The sequence below is a fragment of the Neolamprologus multifasciatus genome, chromosome 3, assembly GCF_963576455.1.
Source record: "Neolamprologus multifasciatus chromosome 3, fNeoMul1.2, whole genome shotgun sequence".
Taxonomy (NCBI): domain Eukaryota; kingdom Metazoa; phylum Chordata; class Actinopteri; order Cichliformes; family Cichlidae; genus Neolamprologus; species Neolamprologus multifasciatus.
Genome location: NC_140441.1, coordinates 46,845,999 through 46,867,831, shown reverse-complemented (window position 1 = coordinate 46,867,831; position 21,833 = coordinate 46,845,999). Strand labels below are relative to the sequence as shown.

The following is a 21,833-nucleotide window of genomic DNA, read 5'->3' as shown; positions in this document are numbered from 1 at the left end:
TTTTATAAAACGACATTCTTTATTTACAAATTTATATTTTGCAGTAAATGCAAAATTCCTGTAAAAGACTGTTGTACTAAAACATGGTTCTGTAGCCTCTAACTGTAAAACGAGTGGGACACAGTGAGCATAAAATACATGCACATATCTGTACACTGTCACCAAAATACATCTGATTACAAAATATAGTGCTCGATACAAATATCTGGAGTTTGGATTCAGCAGACGTCTCAGATTTCACATATGCACGTGTGAAACAATCTTCCTTTGCGTTTCTGTATGAAAATAAGGAGCTGTTTAAGCAAAAATAGACTCTGCCTTCTGCCTATTATTTCACATGTTCAGGTTGTGCATCTTCAGTAGCAAATACTCACTATTGGCTGAGGAAGTATTTTTCTCCAACAACAGTAAAAAACAAACAAACCAAAACAAGAAAAACAAACAAACAAAAGCCTCAAACCAGCGCTTCAGTCTGATCATCTTGATCATCAATCCCACATCTTCAAGGTAATGTCAGTGGGAGGAAAGTGAAACACTTGCAGTCAAACCAAGACGAGGAGAAAATACTACGACTATTAGATGGAAACTGCTGCTTTCACCTGGTATGAAGGGTATATCCAATCAACCCAGGACAGGATCTCTACTCAAACTACACATGCTCACAAAGAACTATAACTGATGCTACCGGCCCCCAACATGCATATGTATTTGTTGATTTGATGTGTGAGTGGCCACATAACTGAGCAGTTGCAGAAAACCTTTATTTCAGGATGTTTCGCCTCATTTCGGGGGTTGCATTTTCATTTTGGGTCAAGTCAGGAAATCTGGGATTCATTCAGTTGGAATTAGGAGAGTACGGATTATCAGTTTGCATATATAAATATATTCTTACAGCAGTCGATCTATACAGCACTTACATCAAAAAGTAAATTTAAAAATAACTGCGTGCTTTTCCTGATTTTAAACCTTAACCTGGTCTTAATCAGTTTATGTGTTTGCACTAAGATGCTAGTGATTTAACCCAGTAAAAATAGATCGCCCATGTGTAACTGTGACTCAGGTCAGGTCATGCACCAACTGGAAGGTTGGTGGTTCATTCCCGGGCCATCTCAGTCTGTATGCCAAAGTATCCTTAGACATGATACTGAAAACCAATTTGTTCTCCAATAAATGATTGAATTGAATTTTAGAGCTGGTGTGAATGAGGCATGTTGTGCTCCAGTCGAGTGGAGAAGCGCTACATAAGAACCAGTCTGTTAATGATGCTGGTATTACTGGAACATGTTTACATTCTCTGGGCTCAAGTAGTGCAAGCCAGAAAGACCAAATTTGTGCTGAGTTTTTCTAAAGATTCTGAAAGTTTCACAGTTTATTAAATAATATTAATAATCCTATTTCTGCATAGAGATAGGCCCAAAATTAGACAAGAGTTGTTGTAATGTTGCCTCTGTTTACTTCAGTGAATCAGGTGGATTTTAATCAAACAGTCAAGTTATAGATTTTCAGCTATAATTCAAAGGTCTTAACCAAAGTATCGCATCGTGTTTAGAAGTGACAGACATGTTTACATGTAGCGGCTCATTCTTCTGTCATGACAGAAACGTGAAACACTTGATTTTATAGATGTTTTTCTAATGAACGCATTAAAGCCATAAATCCAAAACAATAAATAATCAAGTATCTAACTCTCAGGCTGTTACTTTCATCCTCTGGGTTCGATCGAGTTAAACTAGCTGTAGAAGCAGTGGCTCATTTTCTGCCTCTATCATACAGGAGCAGGATCTTCAAAAGAAAATGTTAGCAAGCAAACTTGACGACTTAAACTTTAAAGCAACTTGAGGCAACTGTTGTTGTGATTTGGAGCCATATAAATAAAACTGAACTGAATTGAATCTACTTTTAGAAATATATTAAACACAGGATGGGATGTTCTGCATTGATACCCTTCTTTTCGATACTCAACATCTGGCTTGTTAGCCTTAACGTTCCCTCTGCAGAGGTGTGGAGTGCAGCTTTAACTGTTCAGATATCTGTCTGTGACTGTTGCTGACAACACATTTACATAAAGAATGTCATTTTATAGAGACACACAGATGAGGACTAAAATATTACCCCTGGTATTTTCTGTTTTCAATTTATCTCTTTTGACAGAGCATTGGATTTTCAAAATAGCATTTTTAAATTCTTTAGAAAGCACATATTACTTCTATTTGCACATAAAAACCTAATCAAAGTTCAATGTAGTTATCCCCCTGACAAACTGACTTTATTGGGCCCCTGCACAAACCACCGCTCTGCAAAGATGTGCTTTAACTTCTTATAAAACAGAGTCATCTTCTGACTTATACACATTAAAAAACTTTAGCGAGGGCTTGAGTCGTCAAACATCACACCAAAATGAAAAGAAAGACTTGAGGAAAAGAAAGGTTGATGCCCACAAAGCAGGAGATGGCTACACAAAGTTATCACTGGGTTTCAAAACTGGCATAAGAAGTATGATCGAGAAACTCAAGGAGAACCACACAGCGCACAAATAAAACACGGTAGACGAGGAGGTGAACCACTTCAAAGACTCTGGAAAGGAAACCAGTAAAAGATGTTCTCAAGACCCCGGGACAACTGCCAAGACTCTAGTGAATGACTTCGCCAAGCTTGGAATCAGTAAAGGACTGCAGACCAAGAAAAAGCCAGACTGAAGTAATTGAAGGAGAACCCTGAGAAAAATGGTGCATGCTGCAAATATGCTCTTCGACCAGATTCGATGAAATCGGAGCGCTCTGGTCACAAAGACCACACCCCCCAATGGACACCATCCCTGCAGTCAAACACATCATGCTGCGGGGTGCTTCAGTGTGTCTGGAACTGGGAATCTTGTCAAGGAAGGAAGGAATCATGAAGAAGGATATGTGAAGATGATAAAGCACAACTCAAGCAGTCAGCAGCAAAACTGGACCTGGGTCATCGTTTCGTCTTCCAACGCGACAGCCCAAACCATACAGAGCTCGTTGTGAAGACCAAAACAAATACTAACAAGCTGGGGACAATCATTCCTGCCCTTATCTGTAAATAAAACTGAATTGACTGGCATGCGTTGTTTGTGGATTCACTCATCAATCCCGAGTAAATCACCCAGCACAGTGTGTGGCTTGATTACCAGACTGGATCTAATTTGAATGAAGTCTTCCTTCATGAGGCTACTGGATTCTGCACACTATTTTGTATTTCTGGAGAAGTTACTTTTGAATCAAATAATAATATAATCTTCCAGACCTTTCAGTAAAATGTAAGAAAACCCCATGAATAAAATGTTCAGGCACTGTGTTTTGGAACGGGGTGGATCATAACATCAATGTGAAACTGATGCACAGGCCAGCAGTTATACAAATAAACTGGGGTAAGTAGTCAAATATTTCACCACACAGCCACATGTCTAGTGGTGCCTCCTAAATATTATAACTGGTTGTGTAGTACTGGGAGCAATAAGTACACAACCAGAGTTGTTCACGTTGTTGTGGAGGACTTTCAGCCCATTCTTCTAAGCAAAATTGTTTTAATTCGACACAATGAAAGGTTTTCGACCACCAACAGCGTAGTTACAGGTCATGTTGCTCAGACTCTGAAGCAACAAAGCAGCCCTGACTGTTACACCACCACCACCACCCATGTTTGACTGTTGGCATGATGTTATTTGTAGGAAATTAAGTGTTAGTTTTACACCTGATATACTGAGAAGGTCGTCTTCCAAAAGGCTTGGCTTTTTGTCTCACAGGTGCACAAAATATTTTCCCAGAAGTATTTGTGTTTGTTTAGGTCAGGCCTCGTTTCCACCTCTGAACTTTCCCACAGAGGCCATTTTTTCCTCTTTTTGTAATCTCCAATGACGAACACTGACCTTAACTAAGGAAAGTCAGGCCTGCAATTCTTTAGATGTTGTTCTGGGTTCTTTTGTTTCCTCCCGGGTGAGTCATTGATGCACTCTTGGACTAGGTTCACCACTGCTCCAAGTTTTCTATAATAGTGAATAATGGTTCTCACTAGAGAAAAGAAGGGGGCAAAAAACCTTCACCTCATTGTGTGATCATATCAGCACGTCGCTTTTTACCTGCCTGGACTGAACAGAGCAATCAAGCACTTATGAGTCAAAGCAGGAAGCAGACAAGGAGATAAGTTAGAGGGAAATGATTTGACTGATGTCATCGGGATGATAAACAGAACTGAAAGGTCCTTTGTTCCTTACAATCAGTTCATTCTGCATTTCCCAAAGTGCTTCGCTGCCCTCGACTGACAGCTTCAGGGAGGTAAGAACAAGACAAAACACGCCACATGAAAAATATTTGGAATTACATACGAACAAAAATGGCGTATTTCACTGACTGAAGATCAATCTACAACCTTTTCCATACGTAGGACTTATTGCTGAAGGTCAGAGCAATCTACTTTGTCTTCACAGTAAGAGTGCAGCTATGTGTCTTCAAGTTTTCTGGGTTTTTTGTTTAGTTACTGGCTTACTAGTGGACATGAAGTGAGCAGAGACACTGGGTGACTGTACCAGTCTGTCACTAAGAACAAGGGTCAGGGCACGCTGTTATGTCACAGAAGTCAAACAGCTAAAGCTTGAGTTTGATTGTTGTAACTATTCTCTCATGATTATTCTTAGTCATGCACATGTGCAATGTACCTCTGTACATTGCACATTGTGCCGTTCAATTCAGGAGTTTTCCAGTTGGGGCTTATCATCTTACTGGTCACTGACTGGTCACAGATGCTAGATCTTTAAAAATACCAGCTGCTGCCAGAGCTACTTATAGATGCACATTTGGTATCAAACCTCCGACCCTGAGGTCAAGGTCACAGAGAATCAAACTCTTTCAGGATTTTTAGTAGACGCACCAACTGTATCAATTTGAAAATCCTGGACGACTTAGTTATGATATAGTTTAGCGTGTTAGAGAACTTGACCTCTGACCTTGAGGTCACTGAGATTTACTCAAAGCTTCCTGTTTACTTGGGTTTTATTCAGTTTTTGCTGAATGTATTAGTTTGGCTTCAATATGATGTAAAAATAAGTGGTTTACATAATCTGGTTTATTTAAGAGGGAGCCATCAACAGCGACAATCCTGAGTGCTCGTATTTCTGCCTGCCGATGGCGAACGACGGTTAAAACAGCAACAATCACAATACTGGTGACCAATTTCAGCAACATTGACCAGCTCTTGTTTGTAGTAAAGCTGTGTTCACGTTGCTTCCTTCTCTCTTAAATTAGGCCCAAAGTGTTGGGGTTTTATTTAGTTGAAGCTAAATTAAGGACGAGTCCTGTTCAGTCTGCACACATACGATGTAGGAAAGTCTAAGAAATCACAGAAACTCATTTTAAACAGAGACTAGATTACAAACTGGAACCTGCCGTGAAAAACTGGCACGAAAGTGAAAATAATTAGCAACATAGCAATCCCCATCACTCTGCATATACACAATACACAACGGACTATTTGTTGAAAATATAAATTAGTCATGTTTCTCACAAACAACGAGTCAGGTGAAAGGAGCAGGAAGTACGTTTGTTTCCAACCTGTCATGTGATGTCAGTGATGTGATTGCAGCCATCGTGATAATGAAAACATGGCTGAGGTGCAGCAAACGAGTCAGACCGAATGGAGTCCATCACAGAGTATACTGTGGTACCTTAGCACAGAGATTTGTATCTGTGATCCTGTATCTGTGGCAGTGTAGGACACATCAGCTGTCTTTGGAAATCGACTGCCCCAGTTTATTCTCAGCTTAGTCTCAGCAACGCGACTCTAACGTCTGCACACCATGAGAACCAGTTACAGGACTGGTGCCACATAAATACAGACAAACAAAGCGTCTACAGAGTTCCTCCCCTCTCTGTGGCAACAGAGTCGTCACTGTTGGCCCAACAGACCTTAACTCTTAACGCTAATGAGGAAAAAAAAAAGTAAAAGGTCAAAAAAACACCCTCAATTACTTCTTGACGACAGTAGAAATGTGAGGGTGGGACAAGGATCAGGAGAGGCAGGAGGAACTGGGAAAGGAGGTGAGGGTGCAGACTGGGAGGCTGTAATAGGAGGGGTCGGTGAAGGGGAACAGAAGGAGAAAGAAGAGGAGGACCCCCAGTAAGTAGGAGGAGAGGACAGTGAGTCGGTAAGGGTGCTCCAGAGCTGTGCTGATGGCAGGGAAACCCATGTAGTTACAGAAGGAGTGGCAAAGGACCGGACCAATCAGGTGGCCTGTAACAGACAGAAAAAACAGCCATTTACTCCCACTGTTTGACAGTGTTACAGCTTCCTTTAGCTTCCCATTCAGCTGTGATAGATAAACAAATGTTTTGATTTAAAAAAAAATAATCCTTTAAATCCTGTAACTGAAAATATTAAAACTGTTTTTAAAGACAGAAGAGAACATTTTGGACAATTTTAAATAATCAGCTAACGTGCTTGGACACCAAACTGCTGAGTGATGAAGAGTATAGTTTACATACAGAAGAGATGCTCTCATCCAGCTACCGGCCTGTAACCTACCTCAGTACCACAGTAAGATGAACAGGCTCAATACCTGAGCTACTGGTACACAGAGCAGTTGCTCCACACTGGCCAACCTGAGCACTGTGTGACACTTTAAACACTCATCCAAGGCCAATGACACCAACGTCCAGCACATAACTGCTACAGCTAATTAAAAAATTACTTTATCACACTTATTAACTTAATTTCTCTAAATCCCACACATATAATATTGCTGGAGACATAAGGATAAACTATGACGTAGGCTTGTGGAACAAGCTGCAGGCTGCAGTGTCCCGAACAGTTAACTACATATATCACAGGTCTTTATATACGACTGTTTAATATGGAAAACATTTTATTTTTAGGTTTTACTAAATTACAGTGGTATGCAAAAGTTTGGGCACCCCTGATAATTTTCATGTTTTTCCTTCATAAATCGTTGGTTGTTTGGATCAGCAATTCATTTACACACAGTGATATTTGAGAAGTGAAATGAAGTTTATAGGATTTACAGAAAGTTTGCAATAGTTACTTCAACTAATTTAGGCAGGTGCATAAATGTGGGCACCCTCGTTGTTGTTTTATTGATTTGAATGCCTTCAGCACTAATTATTGAAACATAAAATTTGTTTGGTAAGCTCATTGACCCTTGACCTACATACACAGATGAATCGAGTCATGAGGAAGTGTATTTAGGGTGGCCAGTTGCAAGTTTTTCTCCTCTTTGCATCTTCTCTCGAGAGCAGCAACATGGGGGCCTCATTGTTCAACATCATGGTTTAGGGGAAGGATACAAAAAGCTATCATGGAGATTTCAGCTGTCATTTTCCACTGGGAGGAACATAGTGAGGAAGACCACAGGCACAGTTCTAGTTAAGGCCGAAGTGACAGGTCAAGGAAAACCTTAGATAATCAGAGGCGATGGATGGTGAGAACAGTCAGAGTCAACCCACACACCAAATGGAGTCACTGTGCATCGTTCAACTATTCAGCGCACTTTACACAAGGAGACGCTGTATGGGAGAGTAAAGCAGAAGAAGCCTTTTCTGCACACATGCCACAAACAGAGCCGCTGGAGGTTTGCTAAAGCATATGTGGACAAGCCAGCTTCATTCTGGAATAAAGTGCTGTGGACTGATGAAACTAAAATTGAGTTATTTGGGCATAAGAGGTGGTATGCATGGCGGAAACAGTACACAGCATTCAAAGACACACCTGCTGCCTACAGTAAACTGTGGTGGTGCTCCCATCATGCTGTGGGGCTGTGCCCAGTGCAGGGACTGGGAATCTTGTTAAAGTTGAGGGTCGCATGGATTCCACTCAGTATCAGCAGATTCTTGAGAACAATGTTCAAGAATCAGTCACAAAGTTGAAGCTGCACCAGTGCTGGATCTTTCAACAAGACAACGACCCGAAACACTGCTCAAAACCCACTAAGGCGTTCATGCAGAGGAACAAGTCCAACGCTCTGGAACGGCCATCTCAGTCCAGACCTGAATATTATTGAAAATCTGTGGTGTGAGTTAAAGAGAGCTGTGCATGCTCGGAAACCATCAAACCTGACTGAACTGGAGACGTTTTGTAAAGACGAAAGGTTCAAAATACCTTCAACCAGAATCCAGACTCTCATTGGAAGCTATAAGAAGTGTTTGGAGGCGTTATTTCTGCAAAGGAGGATCTACTGAATATTGATGTATTTTTTCTGTTGGGGTGCTATTGCACACTTCCTGTAAATCCTATGAACTTCGTTTCACTTCTCAAATATCATTGTGTTCATCTGCTATATGATATATTTAAATTAAATTGCTGATCCAAACAACCAATGATTTATGAAGGAAAATCATGAAAAGGGTGCCCAAACTTTTGCATACCACCATATCTGGCAAATCTAAATTAGGAATATGTCCATATTCAGTGAACCTTCAGTTATTTTGTAACTGTAAAAACCCCTCTGTGTGGTCCATAACAGGAAAAAACATTCAGTGCACTTCAACGTTGAAAGCTATGCACGAATTATCTTAAATCATCTTTCACATACAGCAGATATATTTTTCCCAGTAAAGCACATCTGTCGGCTCATACGATGGCTGACCTGTGCATTTTATTTTAAAATTACGTACTGGTAAGTTTATTTCATTTAGTTTACCTCAGGTTAATTTCTGCTTCAGGACTGATGACAGACAACATTTCTGTAACGCTCTTAAGCCCAGGCTTGGACAGCCCGGCTCAGAAAACCCAAACTTAATCGTACCAGCCAGCGCCAGGCCGACGGGACGCTCCAAGAAAAAGAAGAGTGAAGAAAAGCCTCTTACCTGTTCTGATGAAGATGAAGGCTGTGTAGGCTCCAAACACTGCCGTGTAGGAAAACTGAAACACTGCAAAACAGAAGAACAAAAGTGCATCTTCCTGCTATCCTGTGATGAAGTCACAATAAACGCAGTGAAAAAGATGTTCTCACCTGCAGAGAGGAAAATACCCAACAGAGTGCCCTGTCTGAACCTCAGCAACTCAATCACATGGTGGAAGTGAGCTAGAAGAGAGGACAGAGCAGGCACTCAGACATGCAGCAACTCTTAAAAGACATTATTGGAACACACTCTGCATTACTTATTATATACACTGCTACTTCCAATCAACACAAAGTTTAGGGGGGAAAAAAAACTTTCCAAAAAGCACTCGAAGTCTTGGCTTCTTTGTTTGACTTGTGCTCTTACAGCAGCGCTTATGCAGCGATATTGTCTGAGTGGCGACGCCTATCGTTCAGAAGAAAACTGCAGGGGCTTCCTGCGCTGTAATGGTGGGTATAAAGGCTAGTGTCCTGTAAACAGGTAGCGACAGATCTCAGATTTTGCCTGTAAGTCTGGAGAGGATGAACCAGGCAGTGAACAGACTACAGCAGATGGGGGACAGAGGTGCTTTTGTCCCTGTTGGACAGTTCATGTGCTGAACTCTCATGTCTGACGTTTGCTGTTAAAGTCATGAAGAACAATGAGCAGGGAGACACCGGCTGTTTGTCCTCAGTGTTCGGTATCTGATGCTTTGCTAACACAGGCCTAACAAGGTGAACTCCTGTGGAGTATGAAATGATTTAAACTCAGTGATAATGGTCTCTAGGTGAGGGACTGCATGTTTCTTTCCCAACACTGCGCCATCTAAACAACAACCTTTGTTTATATACAAACAGATTTCGCCTCCTCTTTCAGAAAGCTCCGTGTAACGGTCCACAAGCAGCCGGGGATGCAGTCGCCTATCGAGCTTTTAGTGAAGCACAAAGTTGCAAATCTGGAAAAGTTGATTTTAAGCTGTTGAGTAGCTGCAGTTCATCCATATTGTTGGCAGTATATTTGCCAAATGAATCGAAGCGTGCATCCCCGCCGAGTTTACGGACACTTTGGCTCGCTTCCCTCGTTAGCGTCTCCTGACCGTTCAGAGCTGCTGCTCCTCCAGCTAAGAGCTAAACACTCTGGGTGGCACTGACTTGGCCTGCAGTAACAGCGAGGAATCCTGGAGTCATTTTTCAATATTAAACAAATATGCAGGACTGCTTTCTTCCATTTGTGCAATATTTTTTAAATTAGATGCTCATGTTTTTATTTCTTCTTAGCTGGTTTTACTGTAATTCATAATTACAGTAATTAACGCAATTAACGCATCTGGAGTGCAGAATGACTCGAAATCCCTGAAATGTTTCTGTAAACACATTTCGGGCAGTTTGTCCAAGTAGAGTTACCTTTGAACATGCAAGGGGCAGTTGATCTGGTAGTGACGGGCAGCTGAACCAGTCAACTCAATATGGAAGATGATAAACGCACATCGGCCCTCTCGATGGGACATTTGAGTATTTATTTCAGCACTTTGTGAAGTTTTTAAAACAGCTGAATAAAAACAGAAAAATAAATAAACAACTTGTGGCTATGCTGGAAAAAACTTGCACTCACCCACTCCGAAAAAGAGGGGACAGGTTATGATAGCAGTAGAAGGACCAGCACAGGGCACCAACATGGGCAACATGCACGCTCTGAACACCAGCTCCTCAGTCAGCGGCGCCACCACTTGATTCCTCAGCCACCGCATATCGTTGGCACACAACATCCAGAACCACGGGTCTAGAGGAAGAAGCAAGAGCAACAGGTGTAAACCAAATTTAGAAACAGATTGAAAATCATGAATCCAGGTCAAGAATAAAACATAGCACAGCTCGTTGGCTCACCAAAGGCCACCCGGATCCCATCGGTGAAGCTCCACGGACAGTCCATGGCCAACTGCATGAGTGGGCCCAGAAACAGGACCTGCAGCACACGGCCAGACAAATAAAAGTACTTCCATTTGAGATGTTGCTGCCATTACCAGAGCTGCATATAAAATTGTGAGCATTGACTGAATGACAATAAAGGAACCTGAATCTGAAAGTCAAACACAAATTCGAGCATCTGTGTCTTTCTTGCATCTCGAGTTTCTCACCTGACTCAAACCATTGTTTCAGCATTCCTACTGCACACGTCACCACTGTCTCGCCGTCCTCTTACATTTGAAATACTTCACAGGAACTCGTGATCATGTGGTGCCACAGTCTCTTTCTCATCATAAGCTTTCTATACATCCACAAAGACAGTACGACTCCTGACCTTCTTTATACTTCAACAACACTCTGAAAACAAACATCTGTCGTGTTATCTCCCAACATGAAGCCCTCGCCCTGATCATTGATCATCACCTCTCTTCATAACCGAACATCAATAATTTTTCCCATAGCTTCATGATATGGTTCATCAACTTTATCCCTCCATAGTTACAACAGCTCTGCTCATCGCCCTTGTTCTTGAAAACCACCACTTCTCTATCTCTAGGTATCCTCCCACTTTCCAAGACTAAATACTTGTGTTAAAAAGTTCACTGAAATCTCTTCTAGACATCCACACACCTCCACAGATACGTCATCTAGACCAGCTGCCATCGTTGCCCTCGCTGTCCTCCATCCATCCTCTTCACTCTCATTTTTCTGTCCTCCAGCTCCTCAACAGGTTCCACCTCTTCAGTACGTTCATCCAAGACTCTCTATGGCTCTCTGTATAGCCACATGGTAGAAGTCCTTTTCTCCCTCCTCAGTGTCAATCCTTTTCCTTTGTTTTTGCCACCAGCCTGTTTGTTGAACACATAGACTCCGCCTACTTTCTTCATCGCCCTGGCTACTTTTCTGTTGTGGTTGTAGGTGAATGTAAGTACGAATGAAAGCAACACTAAAATATTTAACTACAGATTCACAGTTCTCAGTATATTTGTATAAATATCACATTTGTGAATATTTTTAGGTTGAAAATAAGTGTGTGAACATTAATAAAGTAACAATTTAAATTATTATTTGAAATTGTTTCTGTACATTCTCATATTTTATTCTGAGTGACATTACAAGGACAAAAAAAGGACAAAAGCGTGCATGTTTCCCACAACTGATGTTTTCATCATTTAAACTAGAGCTGCACGATTAGTCGACTATCAAAATCGTCGATGACTGATTTAATAGTCGACGCGTCGTTTGAAGCTTTGTAAGATCACAAAAGATGCAGGAATAAGTAGTAGGAGTTAAGAGTGTAATAACGGACTGAAACAGAAGATGGCAGCACTGCATGTACAAGGATGCCAGCTGCCGTTAAACCCCGAAGAAGAAGAAGCTCTGTCCCAGAATTCATAGCGCAGCCCAGCTCAGTTTACAACAATGGCGGCAGCTAGTTAGTTTTAATATTACTCTTATTATTCTTTCTGGGTCACAAAATAAACGTTTAACATATTTTCAGGCGAGTATGCAACTGTGTAAACCTCAAATATCTGCTCAGTTTATCAAGACACCACATATTTTCAAAAGCTCTCTGACGTTTTCGGAGACGTCTGTTACCCACTAGCTCGTTAGCTAGCCGGGGGCTAGGCTAACTAGAGCCGTGAGAACACCGGACTCCGGCTAATCGTTTTCAAACCCACCGCTGTCTTTCGCTACTCAGGTTAAACATGATATATAAGTCACTTAGATAACTTAAAAATGTTATTGTTTGGCTTTTTTTAGTATTTTATTTGTTCCTGAGTAAATCGGTTTGGCTGAGATTAAAGTTATAGTTTTTACACAGCTGAATAAACGTCAAGCAGACAACTGATTATCAGAAGTGTGAGATGCTCGAGAATATACTCCGGTGTCCTGTTATATTTTAGATAGCAAGGAGTTTATTAAACTCCACCAAAACAATCTGCACATTTCATTAAAATTTAATAAACTATCATCTTGTCTTTATTTTTAGTTAGCACATACCTTAAACACTTAAAGCTGTAAGCTAATGATAGTTATATAAGAGCAGATGCTGCTGGTGCAATAAGCTGTACGTTTTACGTCCAATGGATGATGATCTGATTAGCCGACTAATCGCAAAAATAATCGTTTGTGGCAGCCCTAATTTAAACTAAAGAAAAATAAATGTTTTCTTTCCCCAAATATTCCAATCAAGCACAGTTTAACGATGAACATGTATTACTAACCCAGTAGTAATGTTAGGTAAGCACATTGGCTGTTTCTTACCATGGTGAGGAGCAGAGGAAGTATAATGGCAGGAATGAGGCCTTCAAACCGGATTCCCATGAGAACCAGCAAAGACGGGCCATTCTGACACACAAATGAAAACAGAAACTGTGATACAACGTAGCACAAAATGTTCATCCTGAGATACTGGAACAAGATCTCAACTCACCACGACACCTGCAGATTCTCTCCATGCCCACACAAACAGGGGCGACAGGCCTGACACAATCAGGACGCTGGTGAAGCGTCTCTTTATGACAGCAGGATGGTCCCTGACGACAGGGAAACATGCACAGAACGTTATCCAAGCACACAAGCACGGAGATACGAACAGCGTCTGTATGCTGATAAATGCTGATAAGACGGAGGAGAACCGAGTTGTCAGCACTCACCAGTGAGCTTTGGTTTAATACTGCACACATAAAGAAACACATTAAAGTCCTCCATGGGGAACCAACAACAAATCTACAAATGTAAAGTGATGAGTCGCAGACTCACTCTGGTATCAATGTGATAAAAGCTGCACTGCATGGAGTCGTAATGAAGACAGAAACAACCCAAAAGTTTTCAGTTTAATTTCAACCCCATTCAGTTTTACTTATAGATCTTTAACTCTCAACAGCAGTTATCTGGCAGGATTTATATGGTAATAAAACTATTTAAACAGCGGGCTGTGAAACAGTTTTTTCATGCTTTAAAGTTGGCCATTAAAATGGTAACTGGTAAGTGGACTGGTTCTTATACAGCGTTTTCTACTCTGAGCACTCAAAAAAAAACGGCTGCAAGCGCCACAGTTTCTAATTTAGTGGTCGTTTGTGATCCGGGAGGTTTGTGAGCTGGTTGGAAAGTGGACCAGTCTGTGAATAACAGTGCAAAGCATGCATCACACGGTCACTGGAATTTACATCCATTCAGTTGGTGCAGGACTTGGTGTAAATATTTGGTCCTAATCATATGTCAGGTTTCTCCACCACAGCGCCCCCCTCTCCTTCCCCTCTCACACCTGTGTCATTAATCTGAGTACAACTGAAGTGGGTGTTGACATTGTGGAAAACATCCTGTACCAAAAATGAAGTGTCCAGCTGACCTGAACGACTACAGAGCAGCAGTGGCCCCCACATCGCACATCATGAAAACAGCTGATTCTACACGACTGTGACTTCAGGTCAACAACATACAGACCCCCGTCCTGTACATGCTGCACCGTGCCCTAGCTCATCTGGAGAAATCTGGCACTTATGTGACAGTTATGATCTTTGAAAAGCCCACAGAGATTACAGAGTACCTGACAGAAAGACCAGTTAGTCAGGTTGGAAAACTGTGTTTCTGGAACATTAATGAGCAGCACGGGGGCAACACAGGGGACTGTCCTGGCTCTGTTTCACATCGTGTACAGCATTCGGAGTCCTGCCACATCCAGAAACACTCAGATGATGCTGCCATTGTGGTGTTTTAACAATGGACAGAATTCTGAATATAAGGATCCTGTAAAAGTCACAAAAACGACCTCATGTTGAACCTGTAAGATGAAGGAAATGATAGTAGATTTTCTCCTCTCCAGCCTGTGAAAGTCTTTGGGCTGGACATAGAAATATCTAGGGTTACACACAGGTAACAAACTACACTACTCCCTAAATACAGAAAAAATATACAAAAAAAGGGCAGAGTTGGTGCTTGTTGCTAAGGAAACTAAGATCTCTTAACATCTGCAGTACAGATGTTCCTTCAGTTTGTGGGGGCAGGTGTGCTGTTCTATGCTGAAGTCTGAGCAGGGATGGAAATCGAGAAGCGGTCCCTAGTAGTTCAAGTCTTTCAGCTCATCAGTTCCACTGGCACTTACACAATCAGCTGATTTCAGTTGATTAGTGGTACAGTCTACATATTTTTATGGCACAAAAAGACAAGAGCGCGATGGTAAAGTGCAGACTCTATGTGGGACAGAAGCACCTCGTTGTGCTGCTAACACAGCTGTGGCTTCTTCACAGACGGCTCGCTGCGCCTCAGCTAGCCAAGAAGACAGAGGAATTAAAAAGCTGAGTGAACGCTGACCCAAGTCCAGCAGCCAGACCTTGACCTTCAACTGGTAGCAAAAGCAGTGATGAGCAGTCGGGCTCATGTTTGTAAATCACTGTGGTGATCGTTTTAAAGCAGCAGTGGGGAACTCCAGGCCTCGAGGGCCGGTGTCCTGCAGGTTTTAGATCTCACCCTGGGTCAGCACACCTGAATTACCAGGCCTCTGGAGAACTTCAAGGATCAAGGACACGTCTAAAACCTGCAGGACACCGGCCCTCGAGGCCTGGAGTTCCCAACTCCTGCTTTAAAGTCTCTTTTTTTAGTTGATGGTTTTCATCTGTGCTTTGTGGTCATACTTAAATTCTAAAGGAGGACACACACATGATCTTTCTCTAATAGAGGTTTGTGGTGGTGCCTGGGTCAGTTTACAGTTAAGTGGTAATTATCAGACAATTAATTTCAGATCATTTTACAGAGAAAGTAACACAGCAAAGAGTGTAAAAGTTACTTTTACCTGGAGTACTTAAGTAATGTGCTGCATTATCTCTAAGAGCAGTGTTCTGTGTAATAGATCGCTATTTTGAGTAATGACCCAAACACTGATCACAACAATGAGGGGAAATACCTCCAGCATGCACAAACCTCTGACCACAGCAGTGAGAATCCACTGACAATCATTAACAGAATCAATAAGTGATATCTGTGAATCACTAAACACTTATCAATTCCCATCACTACGTTTGCTAAATGTCTGACGTTACTGTCAGTGCAACATTTTTCTCCCAGAGAAGTTGTTAAACCAAACAGGAGGGTGGAGGCCAGCAGGTGTAAGTAGCTGCTCTCTACACCTGTGCAAATACAGTAGATAAGAGGGGAAGAAACAGGAGAGTTTCTATTGTCTAAGGAGCTTGGAAAGAAAAGCGTCTGGACTTCTTTAAGTTGCTTGAAGATGTTTCACCTCTCATCCGAGAAGCTTCTTCAGTTCTAAGGTCAAATGGTGGAGAGTCCCAGATATAAACCTGGTGGGAGTTTCCCCCCAAAGAGGGACAAAAGGACCCCCTGATGATCCTCTAATCGCCTGAGCCAAGGTGTGAAACTGGGTGTGGGTCCCAATCAGCCAGGGTTTCGGGTGAGCTCCTTGTGAAACCTGGCCCCACCTTATCATGTGATTTCCTGAGGTCAGATGGCCCAGGATGTGAGTGGGCATTAAGGCGTCTGGGAAGGGATCTCAAAACTGGATTATAGATGGCAGAGAGTTGGTGTCGTAAACCACCGCCTCTGTTCAAAGATGGTCGCTCACAGTGGACATAGATGCTTCTTTCACTCCTCTTTCAAACCATCTGTCCTCTCTGTCCAAAATGTGAACATTGGCATCCTCGAAACAGTGACCTTTGACCTTTAGATGCAGATGGACAGCTGAGTCTTGTCCTGTGGAGGTGGCTCTTCTGTGTTGTGCCATGCGCTTGTGAAGTGGCTGTTTGGTCTCCAATGTAGAGGTCTGGGCATTCCTCGCTGCACTGTACAGCAAACACCACATTGTTAAGTCTGTGTTTTGGAGTTTTGTCTTTCGGGTGAACCAGTTTTTGTCTGAGTGTGTTGCTGGGTCTGAAATGCCGGGATGTCATGCTTGGAGAAAACCCTCCTGAGTTTTTCTGATACACCGGCTACATAGGGGATGACAATGTTGTTGCGTCTGTCCGTCTTATCCTCCCTCGCTGGTGTCTGATCTTCTCTTCTGTGCCTCTTTGCTGACTTTATAAACGCCCAATTAGGATAACCGCATGTTTTAAGTGCTGTGAGCAGTAAAACATGGACTGTGTTCACATAAAGAAGTGAATGAGTAACCCTAGTTACATTATTAATTAGTGCACATAAGTGGGCAGACAAGTGATACAACACAAGTTAAACAATAGCAACAGTAGGCATATAAGATACATCTGCTCCACATTAACTTCATATTAAGACGCCATTTTTGAGCCTTTTAAAAACATCCCTGTTGCTGAAGCTCAGCTGGGATCACTTACAATAACAAAGCAGCTGCATGTTACACAGCTACAAGACAACCTATAAACCAATTTTCAAATGACCACTTTGACAAACACAAACGAGCACAAAGAGAACTTCCTGCTTTGATGTTAGGGAACGGTGATAACATTACAGCACAGCAATCTCATCCCAAATCAATACATTCATGTAAAACACTGCTGCTGTTTGGTTAAATTGGAAGTGAAAGTTAGTAAATTACATTATAAACAGCACCTTTAAACATCAGAGCGTGGAGCAGAAAGCTGAGCTCAACAGAGAAACGTGATCGCAACTATTGCCAAACCAGCTGTAGTTGACTGTGGTGTTAGACTACGTAAGGCCCCAGTCACACAGGTCTAGAGACCAGGTGTTAACATCTGGGCAACCTCTGGTCACCATGGAGCGAGTGTACTCCCAGACCGGCTGGCAAGGGATTGCTCAGGGTTGCTGGCTGACACTGGATGAAACCAATCACAGAGAAGAGCCTATGAAGGTATTAGGGCCACATTAAGAAAAAAATATCTTATTGCTCATTTTGAGAATAAAGTTGAAATACTATTTCGACACATACACTTAAAAGAACTGGCTGGATTTCTACAAAATGAAGTGGTTGGCAATGAGCAGATGCAAGGATATTGTTGGTTATAATCATGCCATAAAGAGGACGTATGTTTTATCATAATACGCGATAAAACAGCTGATCAATTAGCTTCACTAACTCGTTTGTAGAGGTATATAAGCCGTGGCACCAGTAACTCCATCATAAGATCGTGCACCATAACCAGCCTCGCGCTTGGTCACAAGCATTGGTCGGTAACTTACATGAAAGACACAGAATTCTCTGACTTTGCCATTTTACTCTCCAAGATGTGATGCAAACTTGGAGGATGTTTACCATCTAATTCACAATTCTGCCTGACAACCAACACATTTCAAAAGATGAAACGTTTAGTTTGAATGTGAACAGTTTCAGTTTTGTGTCACACTTCATAGTTCCCCTACCATTGGTGCGATCTATAGGTGTGCACTGATGAAGGTAGCAAGGAGACTTATGGTGTAGCACTATACATCTCATCTATCTTTGTACATTCTCACGACTGCTATGAACCACTCACCGATTAGTCCTAGAATAAACACTTTTCCCTAGGAACAAGCAGAGAGTCACTGACAGGTCTTAGGCCCATTTGACTGGCGCTTTGGTAATCAGCTTCACAACTACTACCAGAAACCAGTCACAAGTGGTTAGAAAGTCTGCATTTTCTTTCCCTATATGACTGGAGCCAGCTAATACCAAGAAAGCCCGGTTATGAACATCGCATCCTTTGGCGTTTGCTATTCACAATGATAGGTGACAGGATACATGCATCTTTACACACAGTGACACTTAAGAGATCATCTAGACTCTGACCTGGTCCATTTTGAGTGGCAACATAATTCAACACAACTTCAAAGTAAAGCCTGAGCCAGGCGCTTGTACTACAAAATGTTCATGCTCCACTATATCACAAGTATCACTTAGCTGCAGAATGAACCAAGGACTCATTTTTCCTCACAGAAAGGAATCCGTTATTTTTTGTGCGAACATCTGCGTTGTTAGATTTTTGCCTCGACTGCCATCAAGTCGTTGCCAAATAGGATTCCATAAATTTAGCAGCTCTATTTTGTAGCCATTCAAATTTCAAGATCCCCTGGTACAAGCACAGGAACGAAAGAAAAACAATCAGAGTCAAGCAAAACAAAGAAAATATTGCTTTTGCAATTGGCCACTTTGTTATTAAACATCTGCTCTGGCCTAGAATCTGACAACTGTTGCATCCATATATGCTCTTGTCAGATGGCAGGAAATTCTTTGTGCATCTGTGAGTGAAAAACTGAACCAAGTTTTACTTCAAGTTTAAAAAACACCCTGAGAAAAGAAGCTGTCCTAGTCTACAGCGGGGGTGGAGAACTCCAGGCCTCTAAGGCCCATCTCCTGCAGGTTTTAGGTCTCACCCTGGGTCAACACACCTGAATCACATGATTAATTCATTACCAGGCCTCTGGCGAAGTTCAAGAGAGGTTGAGGAGGTCGTTTAGCCATTTAAATCAGCTGCGTTCAAGGACACATCTAAAACCTGGTCTACAGTGTGCCCAGCTGGAGGTAAAGTAGCAACAGCCCTGGAAGCTCCTCACAGGTTAATCCAATCAGAAACAAGGAAACTGTCATTGCTTCATTACTGCACTTGTAGCCACACACTGTGACATGAGTACTGAAGATTATCATAGAAGATACATTTCCTCACTAAAACGAGCGGAACCGCGTGAAAAATCTCACTTGCAGATGCCACCAGCCTTTCTTCAGTGACTCTTTAACATGGTCCACAAACATGCAGACTGATCAATTATTTCTAATTAAATATTAATTCAAACTTAATGCAAACTTCAGTATGGGTAAATAATATAGGAATGAAAGCAGTTCACTGACTCTCCTTTCAAGTAAACCCCACAATAAAGCGTATGTAGCTCACCTCGGCAGGTGACTCCTCCACACATATAAGCTGCCAACATAAAAACAAGCCAGCATCAGACAGAACAGTACTGACAACCAACACAGGCCGTCAGGAGGGACCAGCTCTCCACTGCTGTGCTGCATCTTCTCTGTCAAAAAGTTGGCTGGTAAATCATCTTCCTCTGTCATAATGAAGGCGAGCCAGGACTAAACCAAACAGCTGCTAGGAACCAGAGGTGCTGTTGGGTCATTTACCAAGACAAAACATTGGCCCGCACGAGCTATGAAGCTGTCAGTAAGCTCCTTTCAAATTGCGGGCTAACGGAGCTAACTGGTTTGCTAACGTCTACGGCGCTTTCTGATTACGTCATCGTATCTCCTTCTCGATATTTACTGGTGCTACCGTTAGCGTCCCCTTCTTCTTCTTCTGGGTTGTGGCCGTATGGGATCTACGATGCGATTAATCGACGATGCAGGGTGCGTTACAAAAGTTCGCGATGGCCAAATGAAACTTTCTGAAGCTCGTATCGAAAAAGGGTCACTCGAAGCTTTACAACACTGATCTCTTTGGTGACATCTGGTGGCCAAAAATATGAAGCGCAGCTTCAATCTACAAAATAATATTAACTTCATATGAGCTTTACTATGACTGCCCGCTCTACAGAGGTGAATTGACAGTTTCGGTTTAATATCATGTAACAGTTCTGTGGGGTTTTTTTTAATTTTTATTTTTTTTTTGGGGGGGGGGGGTTATTTGATTAATAAATACTTTGGATCATTTGAACATGTGCCACACTGTTCTCCTCTTAGTTCCTCCACAGTGACATCTGCTGGCCTAATTTGGCTATGACTACATCTTCATAATGCTTTCCTGTGAAGCAATTCCAAACAAAGCTACTTATTACACCAGACTGTCAATAACGGTGATCAACTCTGAGGATTTTGGAGAAATCCTCACACAATCAAGGCAAGAAAAATATTGAGCAGGCTGTGACTGTAACAATTGGTGTCTCCATTTGTTAACATTTGCGTTGCTCATAATAAATCCATTTATAAAGTCAAACATACAGAGAAAAGACTGCTGTGTTTGCTGTGATACACACAGAAACGTTCCTGAACTTTATCACTGTGAGTCTGGAGGTTTGGTCATAGTGTACCTGCATAACTGCGAAGAAAAGGGGGGTAGGAAAAAACACATCTGTCATGAAATTGTTTTTCTATAATATAAATATACTTTTTATGGCGGCGCAGTGTGTGAGTAACAGATTATAGTGAGGATGATGTCACTTAATGCTACAAATAACATCTTCTGTTGAAAGCAGGAAAAATTGCGAGCACAGACGGAGTCAGAGATGACCTGCCTGTTTTATTTTCTCCTTGAAAGCAGACGTGGTTTTTATTAAGATATTTTAAGGATTTTACAGCTCAGTTGTTTTTATATCTATATAATGTATATTTGATTTTGCTTTGGGTTCCAGTGTTTAAGTGAATGGATAGGCTAGTCTTCACAATCACCCCAACACTCTTGGGGATTCTCCAGTTTTCCAGTGTTTGGTTCACTCGGGTACATTTGGACCTCCACTATCCACAGTGACATTTCACGTCCTCCCTGCAGGACATCTCTTCAGACTTTCAGCCATTGCTGTGGTCTCTGGAATTAGGATAATTCCCTTTTCTTCATCCTGCAGCATCATTAGATGGGCAGCGCTTTTAGACATGTGCAATAATTTCACACTGTTCTGATGAGAAGGCTAATGTCAGTGTGTAGGCCTGCCAAAGGTGCTCCTACAGGTTATCCGAGGTCATAAACACATTGGAGCATTTGGTATGTGCAGTTTCAATGTGTATCCACCTCTTGAATTAGCTTCTGCACCCGTCCAAGGCGGGTGTTCAGTGCAGGCCAGGCTGATTTGCTCCTGCACCTCTGTCAGACTCTATAACAAAATTAGCCAACAAAAAGTGATGAATTCAAGCGTCACTGCAGCAGCAACTTAAACAATATGGTGCCATTTAGAATATTGGAATACAATAAAGGAACTCTTCTTTTCAGTGGTACTGAAAAGCACTTTGTTACAGCGCTGAAGCTACAGGTGAAAGACTGTAACTATAAAAATAATGGCCAAATGGTCCTGGACTGTATTGTATTTGGAACTTGCTCATCAATAGTAAGGGAAAAGCTGCCCAGCTAAGGAGCAGACCTAAACAGACATAGGCCCCTCCCAT

At 41.9% G+C, this 21,833-nt stretch overlaps 1 protein-coding gene across 1 annotated transcript; it reads right to left on the bottom strand.

The window, feature by feature from the left end:
• On the bottom strand, positions 1-20,148 carry rce1a (Ras converting CAAX endopeptidase 1a). Its single transcript, XM_085154005.1, has 8 exons — positions 19,630-20,148; positions 13,254-13,356; positions 13,085-13,168; positions 10,736-10,814; positions 10,464-10,631; positions 8,984-9,055; positions 8,838-8,900; positions 1-6,249 (listed from the first exon to the last, which is right to left on the bottom strand). Exons 1-8 carry the CDS (start codon positions 19,797-19,799, stop codon positions 6,026-6,028), a joined length of 963 nt encoding a protein of 320 aa, XP_085010131.1. The 5' UTR covers positions 19,800-20,148; the 3' UTR covers positions 1-6,025.
• Positions 20,149-21,833: the final 1,685 nt, after the last annotated feature.